This window comes from Haliotis rufescens, unplaced genomic scaffold (genome assembly GCF_023055435.1).
Source record: "Haliotis rufescens isolate VD_foot unplaced genomic scaffold, xgHalRufe1.0.p SCAF_7, whole genome shotgun sequence".
Classification (NCBI taxonomy): domain Eukaryota; kingdom Metazoa; phylum Mollusca; class Gastropoda; order Lepetellida; family Haliotidae; genus Haliotis; species Haliotis rufescens.
Window position 1 is genome coordinate 56,580,222 of NW_025964361.1, and position 22,217 is coordinate 56,602,438.

At 42.7% G+C, this 22,217-nt stretch overlaps 1 protein-coding gene across 1 annotated transcript; it reads left to right on the forward strand.

The window, feature by feature from the left end:
* Positions 1-905: 905 nt before the first annotated feature.
* Positions 906-16,892, forward strand: LOC125376066 (protein Mis18-alpha-like). The gene is made up of 5 exons (XM_048387487.1): positions 906-1,162; positions 4,282-4,339; positions 5,465-5,587; positions 14,972-15,062; positions 16,182-16,892. Exons 1-5 carry the CDS (start codon positions 979-981, stop codon positions 16,254-16,256), a joined length of 531 nt encoding a protein of 176 aa, XP_048243444.1. The 5' UTR covers positions 906-978; the 3' UTR covers positions 16,257-16,892.
* Positions 16,893-22,217: the final 5,325 nt, after the last annotated feature.

Consider the following 22,217-nt stretch of genomic DNA (forward strand, 5'->3'; position numbering starts at 1 on the left):
TCAGCAACCCATTCTTGCAGTAAACGGCGACAATGCTTGTCGTAAGAAGCGACTAACGGGATCGGGTAATCAGGCTTGATGACGTGGTTGATGCAAGTCATCGTATCCCAATTGTGTGAATTGCAACTCATGATATCCATCACTGGATTATCTGGTGCAGACTCGATTATTTACAGACCGCAGTCATATAGCTGGAATATTGCTGAGTGCGGCGTTAAAGAACAAAAACAAACTAATTTGTGTTAAGAGGCATAGTCTATTATGGGAAAGGGAAAACAGGTATTCAGTAAGCATTCAGTCACATAGAACTTATCCCTATCCCCTGATACGTATCATGTATTATAAACTGTAGGCAGAATGGGAGGTAACCGCCGTGGATCATGTTGTTTTGTTTGAGTAAACAGATGAATTAGTTCACAGATTATGCGTTTACTTGATAACACCTACCTCGAGTGAAATCCGTGAACATGTTTCAACGACGGATCATTCAGGTTATCGTTTTTATATTTCTATCTTTGATCATGAAAAAAGGTTATGAAAACAGAAAAAAAATTCGAAGGTTTGTGAAATGTTTGTTATAAACAGACGCAGGTCCTTTGATGGAATTTCCGTGACGTATCGAAAACAAATATCCCAGGAAGTCAATACATGTATCAACATCTCAACATTCTCACACCAATACATGCGTCACCATCTCAACATCCTAACACCAATACACGCGTCACCATCTCAGCATTCTAACACCAATACACGCGTCACCATCTCAGCATTCTAACACCAATACATGCGTCACCATCTCAAAATTCATGAATATGTTAGATCAACAGAGCTCCGGGAAGCAGAAATATATCTGATATTAGTTTTTACGAAGGTAGCCTTCTCAGATACGAAACTGCGCAAGGAGGCAGAGCTAACACATGACCAGATCCGCGGGAACGTCAAAAAAAGAAAACATCTGCCAAAACAGCGTTCTCTAACATGAATTTAAGCACTTCGGAGACAAATAACGACGTAGCCTCAGACAATGTATCACGAAACCCAATGTCAGAGTCAGTGGACGACCCGACATTAGTGTTTCAGTGCGAAAATTGTAGAAGTATTCTTGGTGACTCCACGGCGTGGGTGTGTTCGGATGAAACTTTGAAAACCATCACGCTTCAGCGTTAGTAACTTGAAGTTATTTAGACATCACAACGTCAGGTGTCCACTGTGAGACTAGTGTTTCAGTATTGAGTTATATAGGACACCCGACAATATACCGGATTCACTCGGCACTAACGCTGATTGTCATGTCTCCCCTGTGTTGACACATGGTCTGTCGTAATGCATTCCGGTCATTCCATGTGATTTTCACATCCTTTATGATATCCTCAGGGTTGGGGCCCTGGTCCATCCTGCTCATTTGCTTGGACGCTGCAATCACAAATATCCCAGCTATATTAAGGTGACCTGTAAATAAAAAAACAAACTAGTGGTTGACATTAATATAAACAACATTTCATACGCTGTCTACAGTTAACCAATTTATGGAGCCTGTCCATCAAAAATAATATAGTAGAGTGCTGGGGACCTATTCTGACCTTTTGTATATGACTGACTCTCACTGACATTTAGGGGTGAAACGATACATTGGTGCATTGTAAGTCTTTTTATGAGACAATAGGATGCATGATACATTTTTTTCTGTATCAATACAAGATGATAGACTTGCATCAACAAAGTCATGAGTCTGACCACTCGATCCAGTTAGTCGCCTTTTACAGATTGGGTGGTCAGGCACGCTTGCGTGGTTGATTTATGTCATCGTATCCCAACTGTGATGATCAATGCGCATGATGTCTGGTCCAGACACGATTGTTTACAGATTGCCTTTGTATAGCTGGACTATTGCTGCATATGTCTTTAAACAACAAACACTGGATACTCAAATTGCAACAAGTAACAATTTCATATCACACCAATGTTTCTGGACACAATCGTGTTGCCAATTATGCAAAATTAACTATTTGTGAATATAATCAAAGAGATATAAGATGTACATTGCATAGGTTGTAGACATGATCAGGAAGCCAGAAAGAGGTCTGCAATGGAACAAATTTGTTAATAGCGTCTTTCCATTTCCTAGGCCAGGTGTTCATGATACCTTGCAAACAGGTTATGTTAATTACACATGGTTTTTATGTAGGAAGAGAAGTGTGAGGTGTGCAAACTTCATTTCTTTATGCAGGTAATAGCTTGCAACAACAAAATAAATGCGTACCTCTGCTGAAAAAGAAAATTATATGGTTTCAATTACCAGACCAACCCAAATATATGGCGAACTTTACTGTTTGCCCAAGAAAGCAGTGTTAAAACAAGTATGATTTTTTAATGTGAAGTAAACACAATATCCAGATTTTTAATCAGATGAGAAGTCGGTCACATGACAGAGGAACAGAAGTTCATTAAATGCATTCTGATGCACTGTCATTGTGACATTGTGACTGTGGTTGTTCTTAACTGACCTTTCTCGTCTAATGATGATATGATTCGTATATATTGCAAACAAACTACAAAAGATTTCACTGTAGAACAATGTGAGCATGCATACGCTTATGTGACAACAGAGGGAACTGCTTCATTCCGTGATGCAGCTGGTTGTTGTCTGGCTGTCAGTGTAAACATAAAGTCAGACATAATAAATAAAATTGTGTATAGATCTACATCCTTCGAGGTAAAAAATACTGATGTACAAAATTATCAGAATTAACTTTCTCTTTGTATGAGTTCATTGGATTATGAGCCGTGGTAGAATAGGTCTTCAGCAACCCATTCTTGCCGTAACAATGCGACAATGCTTGTCGTAAGAGACGGCTAACAGGATCAGGTAGTCAGACGCACTGACTTTGTTGAAGCTTGTCATCGATCCCAATTGTGTGGACTGATGTTTGTTATATCAATCACTGGATTGTCTGGTCCAGACTCGATTATTTACAGACCGCCGTCATATAGCTGGAATATTGTGGAGTGTTGTATAAAACCACAAACCTACCAACCAACCAATCATCGCAAGTTCCGACGTTCATACAGTTTGGTCCTCACTCTATGTACGTTCATACTCCAATGAATTCAAATAAGTGAAAGTCATTTCTTAAATAACTCTTTCCCACCTCTTCTCTTTCATAGATCAGTTGTGGTATCACAGGGTTCATACAGGCATGAAAAGGCCTTGAATTTTAGGGTCCCTCTAGAAAAGCCTTGATTTTTAGTGTCAATCCTGAAAAAACTTGAAAATCACCAACAATGCTTGAAAGCCTTGAATTTCCACAAAATGACATGTACTTGTTGATTAAAGCACTAAAGAACCCACAGCCTTGAAAATGTGTTTCTTACGAGTATGAACCTTGTATCGATACGATCTATAACATGGTTACTAGTATGTTACCCATGTAGAGGCTGTTCCGAGCACATTCACCACATCTCTGCACTTTTCAGAGTTTGGCTGTTGGAAATTATGTTTGTTTCATTTCCACACAAAAACATGAACCAATCACATTTGTTATATTAACTATCATTAACGGCTAGTGTCAACCGACTTTTATGGCTGTAATATTCTCATCGGTTAAAGCGACATTCATTCTTTCACTTACCGTGATATCAGGGCTATTGATAAGCTTTTGGTTATTTGGGTATTTCGCCCAGGGATTTAATTTTGATTGGATATTCACGAGTTTTTGAGGATATTCAAACAAACTATACCCTACTTTCTTGACGTTTGGGTATTTAACTTAAAACCTGTTTCACTACATTCCCTGTAAATCATTTGAAGCTATGTGAAGAGTAGAATACCCATCTGCGTCTGCTTGCATCTCCCTCTCCGGGAAGATATTTTTTGTTTGCAAAATCTAGCATTGTAAGAAAGACGCTATTTTATTTAACAATCGGTGACTAATTAAGATACATGTATATTGACTAGGAACAATGAGCTTTTCAGTTGCTATCTATCAGTATGTGTGTCGGTAAGGGAATTTGGCAATCGGCTGATACACAATCGTTTTATCTTACGGTTGTAATATATACAATTGTTTTATCTAATAGTTATGATATAAGTATTAATTTTATTTCAGCAGTAGTAGTAGACACAATTTATGGATAAGCGTATTCATAGTTTTTGTTGCGTATTTGATACGCTAGGATGTGATTTGTCGGCATGTTCCTGTTGATTACTGCGTATTTTATGCAAATACACATCTGATCTCGAGATCTGGATATTACTTCCAACTTCCCACTCTCTACTTTCAGAGGTCACGGACAAAGTCAAAGTTCTCGACAAGTTGAAGTCCTCCCCGAACTGTGGAAGGTATGCAGAATTACATTTAAAATAAGGATGTGAAAATAAATTAACAGAAATATAGCTATACACTGAGGCAAGGGCGTTAACTGACTATAAGTCAGTTTCAATCCAGTTTCAGTCCTGCCGAACTAGGCTGGAATTTCCTGGGGGTTGTACGGGTGGCCTAGTCGTCTAAGGCACCGCAATTCGCTGTGCAGAGTTGCATCCCTTGCGCACGCCAGAAACCTATGATAGTGGGTTTGAATCCCAGTTCGCCCCGATTATGTTTCTAGGTTTGTCAGCACCATATCCATGCTCATGGGTTTCACTGAAGTGGTAAACTTCTGAGACCTGCGTCACTTCGGGCTTTCCTCCCACATTAAGCTGTCACGCCGTGACATAACTGCAATACTGTTAAAAAAGGCGTTAATCCCAACTCACTCACTCACTTTCCTGGCTCAATCGTAGCATGAGCAGTGGCTATTACGAGTTATGTCCCTTCTATGTCCCTCCTATTGACCATAAAGACCCTGGATCAGGTAGTCAGACTCCCTGACTTGGTTGATGCATTTCATCGTATCCCAATTGCGTGGGTCGATGCTCATGATTTCAATCACTGGATTTCTGGTCCAAACTCAATTATTTACAGACCACCGTCATATAGCTGGAATATTGCAGAGTGCGGCGTTAGACAACGAACAAGTGGACTAAAAATGTTTCTTTTGATGCTTTTTCACCCTTTTTTATGCTTGTAGAGTACCCAACTTTTAATTGTTATTTTAATTTCTTAAAACTATAGCTACAATAAACTCCTTATCATAGATGTAGAATGTATGATTAATTTGTTGTTAATTAGTCAAATCCGTGGGGTTCGGGTGGCTCTGTTTGATGTAGAGTTTGGTCCCTCAGGCATTCCAGAAAGCTATGATGGGTTCAAATCCTTTTTTGCAATGATTTTTTCTAGGTTTGTCAGCACCATAACTGTAGCAGTAGTAAACATCTGAGACCTGCATCACTTTCCTCCCACATTGAGCTGATACTGTGTTATAACTGAAACACTGTTCACCAAGTCACTATTGAAGTTATTGTTGAACATTTCCTGTTTGTATTGTCGTCTACAGTGTTGATGTTGGAGTGTTGTTCCTGTTGCAGTGCGTTTGTCCCGCTGTACTGTCGAGGGTGTAACGAGGGGATAGGGATGATGTACAAGACGACTGCCAGGAACCGCGATGCCATGAGGGACCGGTACAGCCTCTTCGTCTCCAAGATGTCCAGGTGTGTGCAGCGGTTGTACACCGATCTTGTGTTGTAATCATTGTAGCACTATAACCACTATGCCAAACACATCTAAATCTATGCTAGTCTCAAAGATATACAGGTATGTCACTGCTAGTTTCAAAAATACTGCTCAACATATGCTAAGGTTCACACCTTTGACTAAAGATGACTATTTTGGTCCTTAGCAAATGTTGAACAGTGTATGTCCAGGTACAGTAAAGTACGGTTATAACGAACACGCTTATAACTAGGGCTGGGACGATTCACCGATACATCGATGTATCACGATACATTACAGTTCGATACGACTATCGATTCGTGGGTCTATGTATCGATACAAAACGATACACAGCTGATATACTACGAGTAACAAAACGTATTTGCCGCTGTTTACATCGTCCGTTTTGTTCCAACGCAGTCAGTAAAGAAAATCAAGCGATGATACAAGGACAAATATGATTGGTTGATTTTCGTAGTACGACCAATCAAATGACTCGTATTAGTTTCAGCCTTCAAACATGGCGACTGGCTTTCCGGCCAAGAAGCATCGAGTCCCCAGACACCGTAGGCCGGCATTCGTCACCACTCGCCCCTTTCCGTAACCTGCATTCGGCTCGTCCCGGAATAACACGAGTTGGTCACGAATGCGTAGGCCGGTAAACCGGCCAAGTCGTAGTCATGTCAAAATAGTATATATTTTTTAACTTATCCTGCATTACTCCGTATTGCATTTACTGCTATGTTTGACAGAGAGACGAACTGTGTGAGATCCAGCTGCTGAAGAAAGTTGTCCCAACCAGCCCAGGAGGCAGCGCCCTCTCACAGTCGGCACGTGACCCGGAAGTCATGACGTCACACCAAAAGACATAACTGCTTTGTCACCTCCACGGACGGACGTACTTTGTATCCCTTGTGGAAATTAAAGCTTATTATTTGTTTTTTATATTTTGCGTGTTTCTACATTCATTATATGCTGCTACATTGTTACCTGTTATGGGCCGTGACCTTAGGGTCTTCCCATTCGTAAATTGTAACGTTTATCGCTCGTCTGTGGCTCACGTCACAGTAATTTACGGGCGCAATGTTGTTCCCACCATTTTGTTTTCTTTCCCGCCATTTTGGCCATTCACCACGTGGCCACGTAATGTCGTGTTCTGCGTTTTGAATTCTCTCTTTGGCTTGGGTAATACATTACATTTATGTATGTTGTTTTGGTGTGCTTAAAGCCTTGCCTTTTCGCTACCTCTCAGCGTAATTGTTTCTTCTCATAAACTTCAATATAATACGAAGTTTATGAGTTACATTATGTCTCCCGTACTCTGTGGTTTTGCCACATGGTTACGTGTTTGCTTAAGGCTTTGCCTTTTCGCTCCCTTTTAGCGTACTTGTTTATCTCATAAACTTTAATAAAATATACTGTTTTTGAGTTACTTTATGCTTCCCATACTTTGTGATTGGCCACACATTATGCTTCCCGCACTTTGTGGCTTTGCCACATAGTTATGTTTTGCTTAAATTCCAGATTTTCTGCCTCGCTGCACTTGTTGCCGCGGGAACAAATCTGGCCGGGGCCGCCCCTTTCTGCCGTGATTGTACGACGCCCTGTACTTTCACAAGGCAGTGCCGATGTTGCAGTCATTCGTCGCTGTGATCCTTCAGCTCATGCGAGTATCCAGGACACACCTCGCTCAACGTGCTCGTCGACCCCCACCTACGTTGACGGCAGCAGCGCTCAGCGGAGCTTCACGGCGGCTCCCAACGTAGAGTCTGCCTCCCATGGCACGACATACGACCGTTCACGGTCTCCTACTCCACTGGCGGCTCCAGCGCTCCCAACGTAGAGTCTGCCTCCCATGGCACGACATACGACCGTTCACGGTCTCCTACTCCACCGGCGGCTCCAGCGCTCCCAACGTAGAGTCTGCCTCCCCTGGCACGACATACGACCGTTCACGGTCTCCAACACCGTCAACACTGATGTCTCCGGCGCCCCCGGCGCCTCTGATGACACGGCGCTCCCGGCGCCTCCGGCGCCTCTGATGACACGGCGCCTCCGGCGCTTCTGATGACGCGGCGCCTCTGATGACACGGCGCTCCCGGCGCCTCTGATGACGCGGCGCCTCTGATGACACGGCGCCTCCGGCGCTTCTGATGACACGGTGCCTCCGATGTCTCGGCGCCTCTGATGACACGGCGCCTCCGATGTCTCGGCACCTCTGATGACACGGTGCCTCTGATGTCTCAGCGCCTCTGATGACTCGGCGCCTCTGATGACTCGGCGCCTCTGATGACTCGGCGCCTCTGATGACTCGGCGCCTCTGATGACTCGGTGCCTCCGGCGCTTCCGATGACTCGGCGCCGCTGATGTCTCGGCGCTCAACAAGCTTCATGACTTGTTCATGACAAGCTGATGACTCGGCGCTCCCGGCGCCTCCGATGACTCGGCGCCGCTGATGTCTCGGCGCCTCTGATGTCTCCGCGCTCCGGCGCCTCCGCATCCTCTGATGTCTTCGGCCCTCAACAAGCTTCAGAACAACAAGCTTTATCAAGCTCAGATCAACGAGCCGACCATCCGATCTTCTACTGCGGCTTAAGGGGCACCATCGGCAATCGCCTCCCCGGCGCCACTGCCCTCTTCTCTTGCTGCCGTCTCATAACTCGTCACACGGAGAAGCATGGTGAAACAACTGTCGCCGCTCCTGTCGCTACTCTCCCGTCGGTCTTCGGGATCGTGACTCGTAGTACTTCCTGGGTGGAATCATTTCAACCAATAGACAGTTGGTCTGATTCAGCTTGCCCACTGAGACGTTATCCATAATCCCGTCGTTTAAAGCGCTATGATTCCGGAGAGATGACCTGCGGGTTTCCATCGAAACAGAGCGCCATGTGAACAGCGTCTGTATCAGATTCGATGACGACATCCACTTACAAAGAGTTTACTTCGTCGACATCGCAGACATCAACGCTGTTCTACCCTACCCTAGCGCCAGCGTTCCTGAGAGAGACTCTTCCTCGGCGCTCCCCGGGTTTTACACGACGCCCATGGGGTTCCGTGTTTTATCGCAAAACTCGGGTACACCACTTGATCGTCTCTCACACAGTTCATTGAGGATTGTCTGTGTGTGGAGTTTGCACCTCAGTTCCGACTCCAAGGCGGTTTTCTCGGCTACTGCGCAGAGTGATTTACATGTCACGTGTCAAGTACTCGGATTGTCAACAACTCCGACCGGATTTAGGTCAACTTACCATGGCAAGGGGTGCCATGTATTTCTACAGATTGGTTTCCATGTCTACCTGTACGCTTGGTGATACCACTCAACCAGGCGCCTGTCGCAGTCCATCCATGCACGGATGTTGGAAACAATAGACCTCCTCTACCAACACGGCTGTCACGAGGAACCTTGTTTCATCAACCCTTCGCTATAAGAACGATAGCGCCTATAGGCGTTCAAGGGATGGAAAAGATCGCCTTCCTTCGTCCGGTTTGATCTTTTCGACTACGACAGGTAGTCCTATCTTCCGCCTTGACTACCGGACACAGTGTCGATTTGATACTTAAAGTCCCTCGGCCGTCCCACTGACCCCTGTTGCATACCTGCCTCGTATCGTGTTGTCGTCCTCCATCGTCACCTCGATATAAGAACAGGAGTACTTATACGCCGCTTCAGGGATGAAAACGATCTCATTACTTCGTGCAATGGCCATATTGCCTCGACTTCCTACTACCCGGTTACGTCGATGCCCCGGCGGTCGATTGTGAAGCTGGTTTACTTCGTCTACTTGAGGTTGGCTCGCAGGCGATCACACCTTTTTTCCGAATCGTACCGACGGTACGCAATCGCAGACCCCTGTTGCTGACTACCTCCCCTGCCACCTTGTCAGTGGCTAGTGGCCCACGCCAGCCCACATTGTGACCACCTGTGATCCAGAGATCAACACCATTGGCACAGCAACAGCCTCGAGATAAATGCTTATCCAGGACGGCACTTGCTGACAGTGCATTCTCGGTCACGCCCTGTTGATCGTGTCCACTGACGACGTCACCGTAGTGTGGTGTTTGCGGACCCAGAGTTCTCGCCCCTCTCCCGGCGCCACAAACTCGACCGGCGCCCCCGAGAATCACCATCTTCGGCGTTCCAGGCGCCTCAAGCTCTCCGACGCCTCACGCTCTCCGGCGCCTCGGGCCAGACTATGTGAAACGGTCGACACCCCAACCCTAGATCTGTTTGCCTCATATCTGAATGTGGCCAGCTGTCGTCTTCCATTCCACCTGTGCCGGATACGACTGCTGTGGCAGTCGAAGCCTTCCATCGTTCCTGAGAAGGATTACGCGCGTACGCTTTTCCGACTCCGGTTCTCCCTCCCACGGTTCTTCAGAGATCCAGGCCACTCGACCCCTGCCATTGACTTTGGTCTCGCCTTATTGGTCAGCCAGAAGTTGGGTTATCGACCTCCGAAACATAGCCAGAGACAACCCCTGGAACTTCCGGTGTGGTCCAACCTTCTGCTCCATCCACACGGTCTGTTGCCACACCCTCATACCCGCATGTTATCGTCTGCACGCCTGACACACATGCAGAAAGCCAAGGGCTATTCGGCTAGAGCGACCAAGGCTATTGCTTCAGCCCACCGTCCATCTACAGGGGGACTGTATGCTGATAACTGATGCTTGTTCCAGGCATTTTGTTCTGACAAACACCAGGATCCGATGACAGCGTCACCGCAGATCCTGGATCAGTTCCTTCTGTACTTGTGTAGCACCCATCGGTTGAAGGGCTTACCACCCCCACATACCTGGTCGCCATCTACTCCGTTCTGGCCATCCCGGACGATCGGAGAAAGACGAAAATTCCCGACCTACAGGCCTGGCTGCGCTCGTTCAGTCTTGAAGACCTGAAGACCAAGTTCGGACCGCCTGCGTTGGATCTGAATGTGGTCTTCAATACCCTTCGAACCACTCCCCTCGTCTTCCTTCTTCGACCTTAAGTAGAAGACGGGTGTTTCTACTGGTTTTGACTACTGCCGCTCGAGTCCATGTACAGCACGCCCTCGACGCCTCCCATGCCCGGTTCGAATGCGGTACCCAGGGCGCCGTTCATCATGGACCGTACTGGGACGTCAGCGTAAAGACTCAACTCCCAGGACAGCCTGATAGATCATTCCTTGTCCCCTCCCCCCTCGTCCAGTGTGGGTGCCGAGGATGAGGATGAGCGTCATTATGCCCAGTAAGGGCACTGAAGGTTATTCTACGATCTAAAGACTGCCGCAAGTCTAGGAAACACCTTTTTCTGCCGGTCTCCCCTTCGTCGCTGTCGTTGGTCAGCCGGAATACTTTTCCCTGTGGCTCCGGGCGGTCATCCTTAAAGCGTATGAGCCGCCGGATTGGACCCTCCCCCCAAAGGCTATTACCTGAAATAAAATGAGATCAGGGCGATCGTATTTACACTGGTTCTTCACGGTATACTGTTCCATCCCGTCGTTCAGGGAAGCCTGCTCGTGGCGATCGGACACCGCCTTCACCAACCACTACTTCCGTGATGTAGCCTTGAAAGTTGTCGCCGGCGTTCACAGTTTTGGTCCCTGGTTGTAGCCCAACAGGTCATCTATCTCCGACGCCACTGATTCTCCGATACCCTGAGCGGGGCCCGTTGACCTTTCTGGTGTTTATCACCCCAGACGAGACGGCTCTCTTGCGTTCCGCATTCGCTCTTAGGTCAGTTTTAGTTTTGGGTTACCCGACTCATTCTATTGCTGTCACCTATCCGGGTTTTACTTTTTGCATCAACTCTCGTTTCCTGACGACAGGAATGGTAGTAGATGTGGTCACCGGCGCCGACGCCAACGCCGCTGCTTCTCTACAGGTACCTGAGCGGTGCCCGTCGACCTCACCGGTGTTCCTTGCCTCCAGCCTAGAGGGCTCTCCTGCGTTTCGCATTCGCATATGGGATTGGTCGTAGATTTTGCCGCCGACGCCGCTGATTCTTCGATTCCCCGAGCGGGGCCCGTCGAACTCTCTGGTGTTTATCACCTCAGATTAGCTCTAGGTTCTACTGCGTTTCGCTTTCGCTCTTCGGTAAGTTATATATTTTGGCTACACGCCTCATTGTATTTCGGTTACCTATTCGGGCGTTTCGTTTTTGCATCGACTCTTGTTTCCTGAAGACAGGAATGGTCGTAGATGTTCCGGTCATCACTTGTATGCGGTGCGGATTCATCGGACCTTGACGAGGGTTTAATATGGTTCACATCTGCAAGTATGCCCACCGGCCAAGCCGTCTGATAAAGATGCAATACGGAGTAATGCAGGATAAGTTAAAAAATTTAGTAAAATCTAAATATTTTTTACATTTGTATACTTATCCTGCATTACGAAGTCTAAGTGCCCTCCCTTTCGCTACGCTACCTCCCCACGAAGTTTCAGATGTTATGTTTAAAGCAGTTATGTCTTTTGGTGTGACGTCATGACTTCCGGGTCACGTGCCGACTGTGAGAGGGCGCTGCCTCCTGGGCTGGTTGGGACAACTTTCTTCAGCAGCTGGATCTCACACAGTTCGTCTCTCTGTCAAACATAGCAGTAAATGCAATACGGAGTAATGCAGGATAAGTATACAAATGTAAAAAATATTTAGATTTTACTAAATTTTTATGGACCTACCTGTAATATCATTCATTTATTAAATCTATCACATTTCATAATGTCTGAAATACATATTCCAATTCAATTTATCATTTTTTATCGATAAATTAAAAAAATATTCACTAATATTCCCGCGATGTTATTGAAATACGGGTCCACATCGAACATGTCAAAGAGCAAAATAAAGACGTTTTAAACAAATCTTTAAATATATTATACAAAGTAATAAATGATATCAACAAAAATATATTACATCTAAGTTATTATTTCCATCTTCTCGTGCTATCGCGTGTAATGTAAGTCAAATGACATCTCGGCTTTCGTCGCCTTGAATTCTCGGCTCGGACACAATGTTTGATGCAAAAATATATGCATGAAAAATCTTTGTCACAGCTCGTAACCTAGCACGATACGTTCACGAAGTTCCATATTTTTAATATATATCGTGATTTCCTGCTTAAAACGTTCAGAATAGCACGAGTTAACAAAACATCTTTCGCCAACTTCTGAAATCAAACTGGAGCTTGGTATCACAGCTGTAATTTGATTGGCTGCCTTAGGTCACGTGCTCAAAATTGTCAAATCACGAAACTTGTAGCAGATTTCGGCAAGAAAGCGTCATTAGAAACCAATTTTAATCCAACGAAATCGCTTGTTATAACTACGGAAAAAAAACAGTCGATGTTACGAGAATGTTGATGAAGGAATAAGCTTTCCAGCGATGTGTCATATGCCATTCTTCGAAGAACGGGGGTATTTCTTCATGTTACTGAGCGGACAGCCGCTGTTATCGGGAAATGGGTGATGACAGAAACTATTCATAATTCTTTTTTTAAAATGATTTTCCAATTACGTAAACAATGAAAATAAAACAGAAATAGGTAAGTTGATTTTATGAATTCTTATATTTGCCGAAAATCGTCAAGTTTTCCCTTCCTTGGTCCTTAATCTGGATGTTAACAACGTGTTTGCATACATTTTTTATTTACAACCAATTTAATTAAGTTGTAAATGCATTATTTTAAATAATGTGAAAAACATAACTTTCATATTTATAAACCATAGGATCAGACCTTTCAAATGGTGTATAACATGTAGTGGCAAATATATTTTACAAGCAGATATTTTCTTTGATAAATGTTGGCTTCATCTATCACACAAGAGTCTCTGGGAACTTGGTGTCCCAGCAGTAAACACTTCTGGTTGACTGGTGTTGAAAGAGTTAATGTTCAGACATCAGTTAAACATGTCTGACTTTGTTATTTACTAATTAGTGTGATGTTGATTATTCAAGTTCAGAGTTTCAGACAATTTGCCTTTCATTGATCATTGTGAGAAAATCACAAACCAGTGGTTGTTTTTACCAAATAGTTCTGCTGTTCCGATGACATTTAGAATGCATTTTTATTGCAGAAAATCCAGGTATTTAGTCAGGCTCCTTAACTCAGGTGTTTTGAGTCTTGCTATTGAGTGACATGTGCTGTGTTTGACACATGTTCTGAAGGAAAATATGAGTTATTTGATGAGAACTATTTTACATTAAACTTTCATCATCTTCCACCAGCTTGTGACATTATTTTTTGTATCGTATCGTACGTATCGTATCGTGACCCCACTATCGTGATACGTATCGTATCGTGACCTTGTGTATCGTCCCAGCCCTACTTATAACGAACTGACGGATATAACAAACTTACTTTTTGGTCCCGACTACTTGCTGTGGTCATGCTGTATATGTACTTATAACGAACTACGGTTATAACGAACTAAAATTAGTAGTCCCTTTGAGTTCGTTATAACCGTATTTTACTGTAATTCAAAGCCAATCTCAAGACGTACAGGTAAGCCTTCACTCGTGTTGAATATATCCAGATGCCTTGATGCGTTTCTAAATGATATACGAGCAAGTACCATATTTTCTTGCATATTGTGCGCATCCCTCAGGGGATTCGGTGTGGGCAGAATTTTCTAGTGTTATTCGCAGACAAAACTTACAACGTATAATTTGAATCCCTTCAGCGAATTCAGGTGAACAAACAGGTGATAACAAACTTGGTCAATACAATTTTGAGATAAAACATCTCTGTAGACATGATGACTTACCCTTTAAATTGTATTTCCAGTTCTGCTAGGCATTGTTTTATGTGCAGGTTGAGGAAAATGCTTTCAAAACATTTTGATCAGATAAATTTAATATTTTTTTACTGAATTCTGAGGTGAATTAAATTATTTTGGGTCACTGACATGTATACTGCAAAATGTTTTTGCCAATAGACATTTAAACATGTTAAACGCAGTACTTACTTGGAGTCAGTGTAATGTGTCTGAGTGTTGTGTCCATGTTAAACATGTTAAACTGCAGCATGGGCTAGTGGGCTAGCACTGTAATACTGCCTTGAGACCAGTCTGGCTCAAGCAACCACACTACCACATGCATGCACTTCGCAATGGGGCGGTCGGGTAGCCTAGTGGTTAAAGCATTCGCTCGTCACGCCAAAGACCTGGGTTCGATTCCCGACATGGGTACAATAAGTGAAGCCCATTTCTGGTGTCCCCCGCCGTGATATTGCCGGAATATTGCTAAAAGCGGCGTAAAACAATACTCACTCACTCACTCACTCACTCACTCACTCACTTCGCAATGTTAGTGATAAAACGGCAATATTGCTGACTCAGCTTTAAGCAACAAAGAACTTCCTCCTCCTGTGTTGTGTTGATGCTAACTGCTGTTGTGTGTTTTACAGCTATGAGGTGGGGAGTTGCAGATCGGTCCAAATTCCAGACGATGATTCCAAACTGCCTCTGTTGGCCAAACTGCAGGCTGACATACTGAAGGTAAATTTTCACACTAAATTTTCAGTGTTAGAATTTCACAGGGTATCAGGGGGGCACAGGTGGCCCAGTCGTTTAAGGTGCCGCGATTCGCTGTGCAGAGTTGCATCCCTTGGGCACGCCAGAAACCTATGATTGTGAATCCCGGTTCGCCCTGATGATGTTTCTAGGTTTGTCAGCTTCGGGCTTTCCTCCCACGTGAAGCTGACACGCGATATAACTGGAATACTGTTAAAAGCGGCGTTAAACCCAACTCACTCACTCACTCACAGGGTATCAAAGTCTTTCGGCTATAGTAACTTTTTGAAGTTGTTCTATGTACCCCAATATCGCTTTACTAATTATGTAATTATAAACAGTTACATCATCAATATTCCAGGCGGGATTCTGGTTTAGAATAGGTCCAATAAAACCTATGTTGGTGGTAAGAGTTGACTTAGTGGATCGGGTGGTCAGGCTCACTGGCTTAGTGTGTCCTCATACCCTGACTCTGTGGATCGTTGCTCACAATATTAATCACTGGATTGTGTGGTCCAGACTTGATTATTTACAGGTCACCGTCAACTAGATGAGGACGCACTAAACAACAATCAAACATCGCCACTGAAAAGGGTCCCTCGAATATTTTTTTCGACATTGATTTATGCAATGGCAAAATATTAATAGAGCTAAAAACAATTCTTCAAAAAAAAATTCAATTAATAGTTTACACATGACAGATGTATTTTCATATATTTCTTATAGCAAAATGTCAACTTCATGCATTTACACACAAAAAATATAGGTTGTTCTAAAGGAGAAATAACATGCTGGGTATGTTGATGAGGGTGAAACCCATGAAGAGCCAGCTTCAGCAACCTATGCTTGTCATAAGACACAACTAATGGGATCGGATGGTCAGGCACTCTGACTTGGTTGGTGCTATCATCGTATTCCAATTGTGTAGATCGATCCTCTTGATATCAATCTCTGGATTGTCAGGTCTAGTCTTGATTGTGTACAGACCGCCATCATATAGCTGGAATATTGCTGAGTGCAGCATTAAAAAAGAAACAAAATAATGAGGGGTGAGTAATAATATCATCGGTATTCCAGCCTCACATCTGGGTGTTGTGATTTCAGGTGCAGACAGTGATTGTATCAATGAATGCTCGGATATCGGCAATAGAGCAGTACATCGGTGATGGGCAGGAGTAGCCTCAGGAGGACACCAGACAGGTGCTTGATGTCCTCGCTAGGACGAAGCAGTGCCGGGATACAGAGGAGGCAGATTGAGTCCTTGAATACTTAGTGCTGAATCAGCACAAATTCTATTTCCCTGTGATACACGATTATTGGTGGAAACAAGTTTTCAGATCCAGCGTCAATGTTTTGATACCGATGGCTTTTCAGTTTGCCTGAAGGACTAAAACGAAACAAAGATGGAAGTTGATCATTTATTTTCTTTGTTTCATTTATTAAGTTGTTGTGTTATCTGTGGTTTGCGTACATGTTGAAGAATTCGGTGCCAATACCCCATGTTTAGTCTGTTATCAATGGTTATGTTACTGAGTACATATTGGGTTGTGTCATTCAGCAGCCAAGTCCTGAACAGTTTGGTTGTCATCTTGCCAGTTCAGTTTCTACAGTTTGACTGACTTTTCTCACATTGTAGGACTAACAATTATCTGCATGCTATTTTGTGGGGGAAACAAATCTGTGGATTATTTACCTTGAAAAGTAGACAATACAAGTTCTGAATACCAATGTTTGTTCTTGTATTGGGGGCGGTCACGTGGCCTAGTGGTTAAAGCGTTCGCTCGTCATGCTGAAGACCCAGGTTCAATTCCCGACGTGTACAATGTGTGAAGCCCATTTCTGGTGTCCCCCGCCGTGATATTGCTGGAATATTGCTAAATGCGGTGTAAAACCAAACTCACTCACTTCTGTACTGATATTGTCTGAATATTTTCATTGAACCGATGTATGAGTTGGTGTTTAGAAATGCACAGTGTTTGAAGATTGTTACCAAGTCACACTGTCAGAGAGGTTTTGTTCTCCTTAAAGGGGTGGCAGTGTCATGATATTATATATATGTACTACTCAAAACAAATTAAGTATTACCCAATTGTTTTGTCATGTCCTTAACCTTTTTTGCGATGAACATGTACAGTTCAGCAGGTGAGTTGTTAGGAACAGCTGTAGAGGAATTATTGTTAGTTTTTGTTTAGTTTTTAAGTTTGTATCAACAAACAAGCTATTGGTCAAATCAGAATAATTCTCTTCTTTTTTTTTATTTATTTTCTAATTGTTGCTTTGTGGCTTGTCAAATCCATGAACCAAGACATTTGGTAATTGTCTTTCAATAATAATATCTATGAAAGTCTTTAATTAGTCATTTCTCTTGGTGGCAGTAGTCCATCATTGCAGTCAAACCTCGTTGTGTTGAGGGCGTAGGGACCTTGGAAGTTAAGGCATAATTTGGATATGTTGGTTTCTCAAATGAGACAACCGGGAATTCGACACATCGAAGTTCAAAACACAAGGTCCGACTGTATTATGTAAATGATATATTAAGGTTACATTACTTTGATGTTGAACATTAATCTGAAAGGTACAATACTGAAATATGATGATGTGTTTTGTGTATCTGATGATGCTGACCTATGATGTAAGCAAGACATCATCTATCATAGACATGCAGATGTAGCATTGCACTGTACTCTCATTGAAAACAAATACAGTGCCTCTATTTGGATTCCAGGTTAGAATTGGTCCTCAGCAGCCTAGGCTTGTACGGGCAACTTGGTGCATCAGTACGGTGAAGTGTGTCAATGTACTCTGATAGTTGCTCCTAATACCTATCACTAGGTTGTATTGTCCAGACTCGATTATTTCCAGGCCACAGTCATATAGCTGAAATATTGCTGAGTGTGTCGTTAAACAACAAACAATTCATCAAAAGAGTTTTTCTTATGATAATTTGACACATTTTGGGCTTTCCACACTGTTTTTGTTTGTGTACAATGACTGATTCGTGTGTTTTGGATATGCTACGGATTCCTGTGTTATAGATAGGATTCTTGTTTCTGTCAAATCTCTGTCCTCATATTGGTAGAATCACAGTCAATGTTCACCTGGATATGTTCTACTTATATCTGGAAACAGTTTTGACAGAAATGTAATGAACATTGTCGATAAAACATGATGAAAATAGTTTGTTTTAGAACCTGTTTTAGGACTAATCTTCCCCTAAGTGAAAACCATATATATCTGAAATGCTTTGATGAAATATACCACTCAAAAGACGTAAAAGAACATCCGATTCTTTCACATTACTTAGTTGATATGAAAGAATCAGGTGTTCTTAAACTTCTTTTGAGTAGTATATAACATATCTTATTTTTCACAAATATAATGTTTAATATACCACAAATCATACCTAACAAAATAATTTGTTCCTTTTGGCATATCGATAAAAACAAGTATCTGTGAAACAAGATATTTCATTGGTCAGTCCTTACAAACTCTGTATGTGTCCTTGAGTGAGTGAATGTTGTTTCTAGTGTTCACAGGGGGCACGGGCGGCCCAGACGTCTAAGGCGCCGCGATTTGCTGTGCAGAGTTGCGTCCCTTGGGCACGCCAGAAACCTATGATTGTGGGTTCGGATCCGGTTTGCCCCAATTATGTTTCTATGTTTGTCAGCACCATACCCGTGCTCGTGGGTTTTACCGAAGTGGTAAACGTCTGAGACCTGCATCACTTCGGGCTTTCCTCCCACATTAAGGACACACCGCGATATAACTGGAATACTGTTAAAAGCGGAGTTAAACCCAACTCACTCTAGTGTTCACATAGTGCTGTGAATACTCATGACCAACAAACTAGAATTTGATTGTATGATCAATGGTTCATATTACATAGTCTGTAATGGTAGTCACACATTATATTTAGTCAGCTTCTATTACATCTTCCTGAGGCAAGGGAGTTATCTGACTATTAAAAACCAGTGGAAACTCCCTTGCCTGGGGAAAATGTTTTCATAACTGGCACTTGGAACCTATTCTAGCAATTAATATTCTTCAGTTAATACAATATCTATTCTAAATTGCCTAACTGATTACTTTTTCGTAGGAAGTTGTTCATTGATAATGAGATTATGACTTTGTATTATGATATAAATATTGTAAATAAATATGACTTTAAATATTAATTTTGTTTGTGTTGAATGTTCCATCAATTGTTTGCTTACTTCAAGTATTGTAAATTTGTTTAAAGAAATTCCAACATTTTGTTGAAGGCTATCAGTACACGATTCCCATTCTCAAGATGATCATGACACAGGCAATCAAACTGTTTGTTTCTTGTCAAAAGAGAACATTCTGTTATAATAGATGTATGAATCTCCCAGATCTTAACAAAAACATTTACATCCAGGATATCACCTAGGTTGTTAAAAAGTAAATTTCGGTCATCCTTATTGATCGTACAAGACATAAACATGTTCTTTACAACATCATTGACAACAGTTTTACTATAGCATTCTCTAGAAACAATTTGAGCTGATTTATAATATGCTGAACCTAATGTCCTGAAATCTAAAATGGATATTTTTCTTTGTTGGACGATCAGGGGTATTATAACTCCTATTTGGTCCCCTCAGAATTCAATAGAGATCGTTCAGATGACTGCCCGCTTACGTTTGTCTTGCACATTAATATCAAACTCATAAAACCAAAGGACAGACGTGTGGCCCAGTGGCATTAAAATGTGGTTTTGGGAGGGAAATCAAACAAACCGACACAAAAAAAAAGGAAATTAAAAGAGGAAGCAAAATCAAATATATCTTTTCGCATCTTGCCTGGAAGGCAAGGTTCCCGGCCGCGTCATTCCGACACACGTTAACAGATGGTGCTTCTCGTTATTTTGTCCGTCACTCGGCATTAAGGGGCTAAGACAAGGACTGGTCGGCTCGGAGTCATTATACTGTGTCTGAGTGGGTTATTCGTGTTAAACTGCGGCGTGGTATCTCAGTGGGCTAGCACTATAAAAGCGACATGAATGAGTGAGTGAGTATGGTTTTACGCCGCTTTTAGCAGTATTCCAGTAATATCACGGCGGGGAATACCAGAAATGGGCTTCACAAATTGTATCCTTGTCGGGAATCGAACATGGGTCTTCGGCGTGACGAGCGAACGCTTTAACCACTGGGCTACCCGACCGCCCATATGCCCGGACTCACAAGTATACAAACGCACGAACACAAAAACACAAACGCGCGAGCCCATGCTCGTCGTGTATGTGCAATAATTTTGAACGCAACGATAACCCCCAATTCACCTTACCTCGCCGGCTGCTTGCCATGTACAAACTTGCGTGTTTTTCATTTATTACATGGGCGGGCAGTAAAAATGACTGAGAGAGGATTTCGATATTTTGGACCCTTCCCTTTTAAAAATGCTGGATCCGCGTTTGTATTAGTAGCAGTTCTAATCTGGAAGCTGAATCTTATTTTATATATTTTTCGACAATGTTTGGCCAATTGTTTTGTAAAACATCTAATAATAAATAATAGTCCTAGGAGCAAGCCAGCGGCCACATATGTCAGCAAATGTCTACAATGTTTACCAAAGTGAGATGTTTTTAGATACCCTAATGCTTTTCATCCCCAGCAAGTGCTTAACCAAAGTGAGATGTGGCTAACCACTTGCTGAGGATGAAAAAGTATTATGGTATCTTAAGACATTTAGTCACCATATGATTTAATGTAAGTCCAAATCTTGAAACTTCTCCCAATAGAAATTCTATCCGCCCTACTCGCAAGAAAAGGTCATTTTCACATCTTATCCATGACCTTACCTTTTGAAAGAAATGACCTAATTAACCCATGTGTCTATAATCAATAATAATTATGTATTTTCGTGATATCAAACTGTTTTTCTGTCTGTGAGTACTGGGCTGGGGCAACTGTCAGAGCAAGATAGAGATAACTACTCGTTGAAAAATAACACTTTACCTGTCTGGTGAATCAACTTTATGACTTTGATCAATTGATCAATAAAGGATTATCCTATAGAGATAATGTCACAGTTCCACACAAGGCAGTTATTGCTGCGTCTAGACTGTTTAATGCCCACACCTCGTTAATCAACTACGGTTAGGCTGGAGAATTGTTTCCCGTCAACATTATACACTCAGATAGGCTTATAAAGATGGACTGTCATTTTATTCCACATCCATATAAAGAAACAGTATAGTTTCTTTTCAGATAAACAGCAGCAATAATCCAGTGCCCCGTGAAGATCCGGCTTAGAAATGGTCTTCAGCAACCCACGCTTGCAAGAAGCGACTAACGGGATCGGGTGGTCAGGCTCGCTAAATTGGTTCATGCATGTCATCGTATCCCAATTGCGTAGATCGATGCTCATGATGTCAATCACTGGATTGTCTCGTCCAGACTCGATTATTTACAGACCGCCGTCATATAGCTGGAATATTGCTGATTGTGGCGTAAAACAAAAAACAACAACAACAACAACAACAACAACAAAATCTGGAGCGGTATCCGAATGCATGATATTGTCATTACTATCTCGTGTTTACTTTGGCCATCGCTCTGCCGAATTAATTGATACCAGAGACCATACAATAATCTATTATATGGTCTCTGTTGATACTGACTCAGATTGAAGTTCTAACCTAACATTCTCTTTGTATTTGGTAGGGTAAAAAACTGTGTCTACTTAAATCTGCAATTGGCTAGTAATAAAATATCTAGCCAAGCCAGTTTGGCTGGTGCTGTTGAAACATTATTTCACACACTGCTCACGTGTATGTGTTGTGAATGGTATCAGAGTATTGGTGAGAGTCAAGACAGCTGTCATTGTGAATGGTTTTGGGTCGCGGACAGGGGCGCAACTTTCCTAATTTTAAGTGTAAACAAAACCAATTTTATTAGAAAGCGCCCACGCTCCCCTCCACCTCATGGACAGACCCCCAGTTTTCGCCTCCCCACTTAAATAACACAACATTGTCTATGAGCTTGAGTATTTGTAGGTACTGTGATCAAAAGAATTAATATCATGCTGATGTATCGAAATTATGTATGAGTAGGTAAATATATACCTTTATCTTATTCTGAAAGGGAGGTCATTTTACTGTATCCTGTTTACAACTAT